The sequence below is a fragment of the Salvia splendens genome, chromosome 15, assembly GCF_004379255.2.
Source record: "Salvia splendens isolate huo1 chromosome 15, SspV2, whole genome shotgun sequence".
NCBI lineage: Eukaryota > Viridiplantae > Streptophyta > Magnoliopsida > Lamiales > Lamiaceae > Salvia > Salvia splendens.
This window is the reverse complement of record NC_056046.1, coordinates 17,004,296-17,014,615: the sequence shown is the minus strand read 5'-3', so window position 1 is coordinate 17,014,615 and position 10,320 is coordinate 17,004,296. Positions and strand designations below refer to the sequence as shown.

At 40.4% G+C, this 10,320-nt stretch overlaps 2 protein-coding genes across 3 annotated transcripts; one reads left to right on the top strand and one right to left on the bottom strand.

Moving 5' to 3' along the window:
* The first annotated feature begins 2,427 nt into the window (after nucleotides 1–2,427).
* Nucleotides 2,428–5,381, top strand: LOC121769294 (protein cornichon homolog 1-like). Of its 2 annotated transcripts, none has more exons than XM_042166052.1 (4): nucleotides 2,428–2,549; nucleotides 3,823–4,004; nucleotides 4,278–4,400; nucleotides 4,689–5,381. In XM_042166052.1, exons 1-4 carry the CDS (start codon nucleotides 2,475–2,477, stop codon nucleotides 4,693–4,695), a joined length of 387 nt encoding a protein of 128 aa, XP_042021986.1. In that variant the 5' UTR covers nucleotides 2,428–2,474; the 3' UTR covers nucleotides 4,696–5,381. The 2 variants fall into 2 exon arrangements, with proteins under 2 accessions (XP_042021986.1, XP_042021985.1); XM_042166051.1 differs by lacking the exon at nucleotides 4,689–5,381 and adding an exon at nucleotides 4,489–4,678.
* A 1,309-nt stretch (nucleotides 5,382–6,690) lies between these two features.
* LOC121767260 (molybdate transporter 1-like) lies at nucleotides 6,691–8,228 on the bottom strand. The gene has a single exon (XM_042163495.1). The coding sequence runs from the start codon at nucleotides 8,104–8,106 to the stop codon at nucleotides 6,850–6,852; it is 1,257 nt and encodes a 418-aa protein (XP_042019429.1). The 5' UTR covers nucleotides 8,107–8,228; the 3' UTR covers nucleotides 6,691–6,849.
* Nucleotides 8,229–10,320: the final 2,092 nt, after the last annotated feature.

The window sequence follows — 10,320 nt, the reverse complement described above, 5'->3', positions numbered from 1 at the left end:
ATTTTAATGGTTTATTTAAATTTTATTGGCATTTTGATCTATGTTACCTATTTTCCCATTCTAAAATAAAAAGAAAAAACATGAATATTGGTTATTTAAGTTGTGTCTGAAAATGAGATTGGAAATTAGGATGTCTTATTATAGTTGTTGTGGCTAAAATTGAAAATGTTGACCTGACATGAGAAAAATGAATTATGACTGAAAATGAATTATGACTGAAAATTAGATCAATTTTAAGACGATACTAGTTTTAATACTGGTAAAATAAAAACGGAATAAAAGGAATATGGCCAATATAATCAAATTTTCGTCTATTCCTAACTTTAAAAGATGGCAGTGTCACTCACAACTTTGCCGGAACATTTCAGACAGCAAATCATAACTTATTAAAGCGTGTTACGGAGACAATCATTAATTATTTTTTCATTTTCATAAGGCCATCCAAGATAGGAATAGCCCAGCAATAGCCCAGCCATAGCCCAATCACTGTCACATCATCAGCACTAAAAATCCTCATGCCACATCATCAAAACAAGCAAATAGCCCAGCAATAGCCCAGCCATAGCCCAGCCACATACTATCCACATCATTATTAAAAAATATATACAAAATGAAATAATTAAAAATCACACAATATACGGAATTAAATTTACGACACAAAAACGAGAAAATTCACTAATATTAATAAAATATAAAAAGTACATTAATTAAAAAAAATTACATAATTAAAAAAAACTAATGGCGGTCAATCCTCCGTGCCCATAACTCTTCAATTAAATCATTTTGGAGTCGAATATGAGCCGCCGTTTGGCGCATGTCGGCGTGTGCTTGTAAGAGGCCGGCTTCATCGTGAGGTACCCCACTCCGTACGTTGGGGGCGGCCACGCCGTGGCTTGGACCGGCTTCATTATCGTCGTTGACCCAATTGGTCAGTTCGCCACCTTCATCTTCGACAATCATGTTGTGCATGATAATACATGCGTACATGATATCAGCAATGCATTGGACATCCCACAAACGCGTTGGACCCTTAATTGCCGCCCATCGAGACTGGAGCACACCAAATGCGCGCTCCACGTCCTTGCGCGCCGACTCCTGCCGTGCCGCAAAGTAGGCCTTCTTCGCATCTCTTGGGCATCGGATCGTCTTCACAAAGACGGGCCACCTAGGGTATATCTCATCCGCCAAGTAGTAGCCCATATCATGTTGGTTGCCGTTGGCGACAAAACTGATGGCCGGACCGACGCCCTGACACTGCTCGTTGAAAAGTGGCGACGAGTTGAGGACGTTGAGGTCGTTGTTCGAACCAGCTATCCCAAAATACGCGTGCCAAATCCAAAGCCGGTAATCAGCTACGGCCTCCAGGATCATCGTGGGATTCTTTCCCTTGTAGCCGAACGTGTAGAACCCCTTCCAGGCTGCGGGACAGTTCTTCCAGTCCCAATGCATACAATCTATGCTGCCTAACATACTCGGGAACCCATGCTGACTCCCGTGCATCCGCAACAGATCTTGGCAGTCTTCGGGGGTAGGCTTTCGCAGATACTGATCACCGAATACTTCTATCACTCCCAGACAGAAATTCTTCAGACATTGCAAGGCAGTCGTCTCACCGATGTGGAGATACTCGTCCCACATGTCTGCCGCGCCTCCGTAGGCCAACTGCCGGATTGCCGCAGTGCACTTTTGAATAGGTGTGTGGCCGGGTCTGCCAGACGCATCGTGTCTGAAGCGGAAATACAGATATCGAGACTCCAAAGCGTTGACAATACGCATAAACAGGTTCCTGGTCATCCTAAAACGACGCCTGAAAAGGTTGGCGTTGAACCGAGGCTCCTGTGCGAAGTAGTCTTCGTATAGGCGCTGATGTGCAGCTACGTGATCCCGATCAATCACACTGCGGCGGTGGACCACTGGGGGAGGTCGAGGTATCGCCGGCTGCAAGGCCCTTTCCATCCATTGGTTTATCGCGTTGGTCGTATAGGCGTCCAACGCCTCGGCCATTCGACGTTCGTACTCCTCAGCATCCCCTCCGCTACCACCACTACTACCACCAGCATTACTCATTTTGCGTTGTTGATCTTGAACAGAAATTAAGATAGAGAGAGTACTCGTTAAAACAAGTCGTGCGAATGAAAATGACGAACAAAGCGCGTATATATAGTGTTTCGAAATTTTTTTTTTTATTTTTTCGCGCTAGGCGGTGCGCTGGGCGATCCGGGCGCTGCAATAGCGCCGAACGGACCGCCCAGCCGACCGCCCAGCGCCACATAACCGCCCAGCGCTGCGCGGTTTCTCTCTCCACTCAGTCGCTGGGCGGCTGCAATAGACCGCCCAGCACCGGCTCTCGGCTGGGCGATCGCTAGGCGCCTAGTGTGGATGGTCTAATCCCCAATTAAGTCGAGGAAATTGGATCCAAAGAAAGAATCTTGCAATGGGCAGCAAATTCCATTGTTAATTACTTCTTGAAAATTATGGATTGGGTGTCATTTCTCTGGATAATTTTCACACTCCTTAACCTCACTCTATTGGGATTAAATTTTTATGAGGTATTTTTCTCTCCCTTTCCTCCATTTCTATTGTTCCTTTCTCGCGATGTATCAGAGTCCTCTTTTGTTGTTTATGATAATATCATAATACTCATTTCCACGTGATTTTCTTGCATCTTTTTGTAGCTGTGAGGCAGAGGGCAGAATTTTGTGTTTAGATTTCATATTTAAGCTGTTGTTTTATTACTGGAAGCATAAAGATTTCATTTTGTTGGAGGGTTCTTGTTTATATGCCAATGTATAACAAATTTATGTGTAAAAGATAGATGGTTTAGGGTTCTTGTCTTCTGCAATTTCCATTTTGTGAAGTTTGAATTAAATTTTCAGCTTGATGTATAATATTTTTAAGCTTGAAAAAAAATAAAATTTTTGATAGCTATGCTTGATGTCTCTAGATAGGAAAAGCCCCCTTGATTTTGAGTACTTGTTTAGTTGCTTTAAGAATAAAGGTTTGATATATATTTGAGGGTTCTTGCTTACATGCTAATTAGGATCCATCTGAATTTTTTTAATTTCTTATATCTTCCTTGTATGGAAAACTGCTATGGGAAAGAGAGAATTGTGGGCGCGTTTATGAGTAAATAGGCGACTGGAAAGCTTCGCTATTGCAAGATTGTTAGTCTGTCGGATGAATTTTTTAACATTGAGCTTCGCTCCTTATGAAGTAGCAACCAAACTCCATAGGCCAGCGATCTGTGTTAGTTTGACTAAGAGATTTCAATTATACACCCAATGAAGCAAGTTAGAGAATGTAACTAATGATGGGATTAAATGAATTAGTCGAGGAGTAATTTTCTCTTCATAGTTGTCTGTATTTGGCCATAAGTTTTACAGAGTGTATGTGAAATTTGTCTTCTGTAGGCTGTTTCGTGTCCACTATAAAGTTCGTTTTCAATTCCGTAATGACGGATGCTTTTGTGGATGCATATGCTTTCAAATGAAGATTGTGAACTTGGATTCAAATCTAGGAATGTCAAAACTATGTTCTATGTTGGTTCCTACAATGAATCGTTAATTGTTTAATATTTATAACGAACCGCTCTTTGCTTTCCCACCTTGACTTCTTGCATCACTCTATTGTCTTAGTTGATAACTTATCTCGCAGTCTATGATACTATGTGACCTCTTTGAGGACCTATGCTTCTTTGCTTGATATCGTTGTTGCTTGCCTGTGCTCAGGTTCCACTTTATGCGTATTTGTTCCTCGTGTTTAAAGAATCTTAACCATGACCGAACAACTAGATGGTTCTAGAAGTATAATTTTTTTCTGTAGTTCCTAGGGTTCTCAGATTTGGAGGCAGACTATTTGAATCCCTATGAATTATCATCTCTTATCAACTACGTGATTGTGCCCGAGTATTTGTTGCATGGCGCGTTGTGCATTCTCTTTCTCATGACGGGGCACTGGATCATGTTCTTGCTCTCGCTGCCTACTGCATACTATAATCTCAAGCAGTAAGTTTCTCTTGTTGATTTTTTTCCAATTATTTTCCTACATATAACTATTACTATTGCTATTAGGAGTACTATTTAAATAGAACTATATTTTGTGTCATTATTCATCACATATTCTAGAGTTATATCAATATTATTTATGTACTTTTCTGAATCATGATGTCTAGACCTGCCCCGTCCGCCCTTGGAAACGGATATCATGTGTCATTGTGTTAGCATGCACCAGATTGCTCGTCTTGGTTCCGTCTTATCCATCTCTATTTCACATTTCAGGTACCTATCAAACAAACATCTTGTCGATGTCACTGAAGTCTTCAAAGTAGTGAATACTGGGAAAAAAGCCCATCTTATAAAGCTGGCGTTTTATGTCATCTTCTTTGGTTTGGTCATCACAAGGTTAGCAACCGACGCCTGCCCTTCAAATTCTTCGCTTTTGATGAACAAATGTGTGTCTACTCATTAAATCTATGTTGTTTGGACATAGAACTATTGCTATGGGGGCATTATTTTCTGTCCTCTCAGTCCTCTGCTCCAACGATAAAGAAGTAGATTTTCGATTCCAAGTACTTGAATGTTAGAAATCAGTTGGTTCGAGTAAAAACATTGAGGCGGTCTTTTGAAGTTGATATTTGCATCTTCTACATGGTTGGCTAATTTTGATCTTTAATTCTTGATCCAACTCAGGAGCTGAGGCTGGGGTTGGGGCTGGTTCTGGGTCAGGGGCTGGTACTGGCGCTGGCTCGGGTTCAGGGGCACGTGCTGCTACTGTGGCAGCTCCGAAGGTGCCGAAGAAAGTTGTTAGAAAAAGGAAGATGGAGGATAAGATTGATGGAGTCCTTTCACTGATGAGTCAGATCCACACCGACACAAATGACCGCTTTAATGAAATTTCAACTAGGATTGGTTATGACTTCGATCTTAGTACTAAGCGGACTGAAGTTTGTGATCAACTGGAAGACATCCCTGGCCTAACTTTGAAACAACAATTCTATGTATCAGAGAAACTAGTGAAGGAGCCGGAGCTTATGGATCTCTTTCGGGGATTGCCAGAGATTGCTCGTGGGGCCTTTGTCTTTGACCTACTAGAGATTGTTGGGATGCTTTAGTCGAAGAAGGCATGAAGGTTTCGTTCGGGGTACTGTATTTTGGATAACTACATGGGAGTTTTTTTGTCAATGATACTACTGAAGAGTTGTCGAAGCATTTACACATGGTGATGGTATATGTTTGACCACAACTCTTTTCTTTAGTATAATTTTTTGTATCTATTAAAACCATTCGAACCTTATGTATTAGGTGAATGTGTATGATATGCTCTAACCCCCCAAACTTTTATTGGCAACCCATCATTTATAATACTCTATCCAGTATCAGTCACTCTCCTATTCCTATGCATTCCTATGTTTCCTCCCTTTCTCACCAATCAATAGAGTTTACTTTTTCTGAGGTATGCTAAACTCTCATATTTTTCAAGGCTTCTTCCTCTTCACACCCTCTGCTTCACCTTTGCTGTTGTCTTGTATCATATCATATCTTACGCACTAATTGAGCTGCTATTTTGTGAATATTTTATTGAATTTTTTTTGGGAATCACAAATTTTAATTGTTGCTTCTTCCCTTTTGCTCAATTTGGATACTTACATGTAGTTTTCCAGTTATCACTCGCCTTGAAGATTTATTCTTTTTGGATTGCTTGACTACCCATATGAGTAGTTTGGGGGAATTTTATTGAATATACATTCATGGGGTGAGTTTGGGTGGTTTCAAATTTGAAGAATCAGGGGCCACTGGCCATGAGTGTGGAGATGATAGTAATCCTAATTTTAGTTACTAGCAGTAGTGATGGAAGTGGATACCTAATTGACATTGTTGATCGGAGTTGGATGATCAGCACTCGCGCGGATCATGATGTCAGTACATCTTGTCGTGCTGCTAAGTCATCCGTTTGCTCCACTATGAATAGCTCGAGCAAATTCCTTGTAGACGGTTGGTTCTCTGATTCTCCAGTGAACCCCCTTCTATTTTGAACCATATGATCAGACTCCCATTCATAGTTGAGTACCATGTACTATTTTATGCAGCTTCTTACTTTATCAAATGAGAAAACGTATATGTTGCAAACCATTTCGTCATGGATAACATAGATCAAATCTATTACATTCCCGAAGCTTCAAACTTATTAATTACCATTACATAGACTAATACATTGCTAAAACTACATCTCGTGACATAACCTGTGCCTTAAACATCACCTAACCCACTTGATGCATCATCTATAGACAAAACATTTTATAAAATTCCTTCATATACTAGCAAATACGAAAGTGCACAACAACCAAAAACACTATGAGCCTCGACATGCACTCAACATCATGAACCTACGGGGCTGGTTTACGTGAAGCCGGGCACGGACTCTATGATGCGCACGATGAAGCTTTGGGTGACGCGAGTACATCCTTGTTCGCGGGGCTATAGCGATTATGAGAGCACTGGATGCGAAAGATGAACGTTGGGATAAAGCATTTGTTAATTTAAGTATTTAAGGACGCATTAGTTTTATCGGTCTCTAACTTAACTATGCTTGATTTTGCGTCTTTAATTTAGTTTATTTTTAAAATTTTGTATTTGTAGTGCATGTAGATAGAATTATAGATGATATAGCATCTCTTTGAAGATGGTCTCACAATTTTCCAACAGTCGATTTTTCCATTCACAACACAATCACTCAAACTAATTACTCATACAATGAACAAGAGTGTACACACGTATTTTCATTGACGACGCACACACTTAAAATGAATTAAAAAAAGTAGTAACAAGAGTAAGTTTAATTCATCGTGACCCTCTAAACTTTAGTATCAAGCCAGAACTCGGAGCACGACTTCACCTCCCCCGCCTTCCTCACCCGGAGCAGCAAATGCACCACCATTCCACACAAGAACCCTAGCGCTGCACTCGACCCGACCAACGACACCGCGGTGCAGACGAGCATCACCAGCGCCTCGGTCTTGGTGCTCATATCCCTAGCACACATGGCAAGCTCTATCCCGGCAAAGAGCAACAAAACCCCCAACACTCCCACAGGAAACTGCACCAAAACCTTCACCAACGAGCCCCCCAGAGCCAACCCCAACACCAACTTAGCCACCCCTAACATCGCCACGCACCCCCCTGACCGCCCTCCGAATTTATACTGCCCGGCCAACCCCCCCGCCCCGTGGCAGCACGGCATTGCCCCGAACCAGCACCCGATCAGGTTCATTAGGCCGACGGTGATCGACACTGACGTCGCCGAGACGTCCTTTTCCGGGAAGAGATCGGTGGAGAGCTTGCAAACGGCGATGACGGAGTTGAGGATCGATAACGGCAGCTGTGGAATTGTGCCTTTTATGAACCCTTCCTTCCATGAATGCTTCGAGATTTTGATCACATTGATTTTCGACGGCCCGAATTTGAAGTGATTGATTGCTTGAGGTCCTCTCGCGATGGCGAGGATTAGCCCTAATAAAAATATTAGGAATGCGGATGGAATCGATGTGATGAATTTTAGGATTTTTCTACTTCTCCTTGGATTTGGTCGATCGATTTCGATTCCGTCTATTTGGTTGGTTTCTGTTTCGGTTTCGTCGCCGGAGCCGTTGATGAGGAGGATGAAGGAGGCGCAGGCGAAGGCGAGGATGAGGCCGTCGAGGCCGAGCCAGGGTCGGTCGCCGGCGGATTTGGATTTGGCGAAGTTTTGCTCGGATTTTATGTATTTGACGGCGGTGATGGCGAAGGAGAGGCCCTGGGCGAGCTGGATGCCGCGGACGACGGCGATGGGGATGAGGTTGTAGGCGAGGCGCATGAGGCCGGTGGCGCCGAGGAGGAGGAGGGCGGCGGAGGTGAGGATGCCGGAGGCCATGATTTCGGGGATGCCGAAGGAATGGTTGGAGATGGCGACGGCGGCGATGGATTTCATTGGCTGGACGGGCATGGGGACGCCGTAGAGGGCGCCGGTGAGGAAGTTGTAGACGCCGGTGAAGATGAGGGTGGTGCCGAGGTCGAGGTTTTGGGAGAGGGTTAGGGCTAGGATGATGGGGATGTAGGTGCCGAGGTCGCCCATGGCGCCGTTGAGCTCGCCCCATTTTGATGGGAATGCCAAGTTGCGGCGAATCTTCTGCGCGATGTGAGAAGGGGATGAGGATGCTGATGGTGATGGAGATGAGTTGTTGGGCTGCGACTCCATTGTTGTGAGTTGTAGTGAAAATGCAGACATCTTGAATGTCTATATATACACAAACAAAAATTAATACAAAATCAAAATAGTAAATAAATCAAATTAATTAATACTACTGTCTACTAGTACGAAAATGACATTAATGAGAAGTCTTTTTCCTCCAAAATATAAAAATTTCTAGATTGCACTATGTACGAGATTATTAGAAGTAAAAATAACGAAAATTCTCTTAGCTTTTTTATGTATTTATGTTAACTGTTTTAGTACTCCCTCTGTTCCCTCATAATTCAGACGAAACTTTCAACACGGAGTTTAAGAAATGAATGTTGAGTATATTAAATAAATAGATAAAAAAGTAAGAAAGAGAAAAAAATAGAGATAATAAAGTAAAAAAGTGAATAAAGTAAGAGAGAGTAAAGTAAGAAATAGAAAAATGACTAGTAAGTACTCCCTCCAACCCAACTTAATTGTCACTCTTTTCCATTTCAGTCTGTCCCAACTTAATTGTCACACTTTATTTTTACCATAAATGGTAAGTAGGTCTCACATTCCACTAACTCACTTCACTCACATTTAATTATAAAACCAATATAAAAAAGTGGGTCCCACATTCCACTAATTTTTCCAACTAACTTTGCTTTACATTTCTTAAACCCGGCCCGCTCCAAGAGTGACAATTAAGTTGGGACGGAGGGAGTACTTTACTACTTTTTGCAATTTTTTGGAAATAAAAAAATGCTCTCACCATCCACAAAAAATAGACTAAGTTCAAAAAGGAAAGTTTTTAACTAATACTATAACCCTACACATCATTCTAAATGTGGACCCCACAATCCACTAACACTCATTTCACTACCTTTTCCCTCCCTTTCTCTTACTTTTCCTATCTCTCTCTTAATTTTAACAATTATACATTAAAACCCGTATCATTCACAATCTTATCTATTTTTTATGGACGAGGAGTATAAAATAAATAAATCAATAAGACTAGCTATAAAATGACATTTTAGTAATTATAGATGTTATGAATATTAATAATAAATAAATAGTAGTACTCCATTAGTCCCATTGTAATTGATTTAAACACGAAATTTAAGAAAAATGATGTTTATTCAGTTAAATGAAGTGAGAATAAAATATGAGCGAGTAAATGTATTGTTTTTTTGCCAAAAATGAAAATTGTTCATTTATAATAAGACAAATCACAAAAAATATTTAATTTGATTCTAACTAATACACTAAAAATGTCAATAATATTTTTAATCTTATAAAATTCATAAAAATCAAAATTTAATTTATTTGTTTTCTCTATAAATTCAAATAAATAAATAAAATAATAAAAATACTTCCTAATTATATAAAAAAATAAACGACATGAAACTTGCATTAACGCACATATGAGATGCTAACATATGATATACAACATATTCTTAGTATATAGTATAGTCAACTGTGTATGTATGATATTTTATATGATAAAATCTGATAGTAGAATGCTTATACGCCAGTTCAAACTCAACCAGTTCAAATTTGAGTTTGTAGGTTAATAAAAAAAAGTGCATTTTGACTTCTATTTTAATAATACGACATAAAAATATGAGCAAGTAGGAGAATCAGCATAGAAAAATTAAGAGGGGCCGAATATATATATATATATATATATATAGGATTGTGATAAAGATAGAACCATTCTTAAACGTAGAACAAATGCCAAACGGAGGTCGTTAGATCTTTTAATCCAATGGTGTTGATTTGCACAACAACTTCCCATTACAACCAAAACTATTATTAATAGGTGAATGCAGAGAAGTGAAAAAATAAAGCATGCATGGACTCTTCTTCGTTTCATTCATTCTTCCATCAACATGTGAGTTTTATATATATATATATATATATAGAGGTGTGATCAATTACAAACTCTCTAAAATACAAACTATACAAACTATGTCACCGGAGTGTACAAATTCTGTCAACGGACTGTACAAATTCTGTCACCGGGGGTCGATGTCAACGGAATGTACAAATTATGTCACCGGGGGGGATGTACGGAGTGTACAAATTCTGTCGACGGGGTGTCCAAATTCTGATTTTTCGATGTCA

Coding starts and splice junctions, on each gene's coding strand:
- LOC121767260 (XM_042163495.1), bottom strand. CDS start 8,106: ATGGGCGACCTCGGCACCTACATCCCCATCATCCTAGCCCTAACCCTC.
- LOC121769294 (XM_042166051.1), top strand. CDS start 2,475: ATGGATTGGGTGTCATTTCTCTGGATAATTTTCACACTCCTTAACCTC. Junction 4,005..4,277: donor GCATACTATAATCTCAAGCA/GTAAGTTTCTCT, acceptor TTCACATTTCAG/GTACCTATCAAACAAACATC. Junction 4,401..4,488: donor TTTGGTTTGGTCATCACAAG/GTTAGCAACCGA, acceptor GTTTGGACATAG/AACTATTGCTATGGGGGCAT.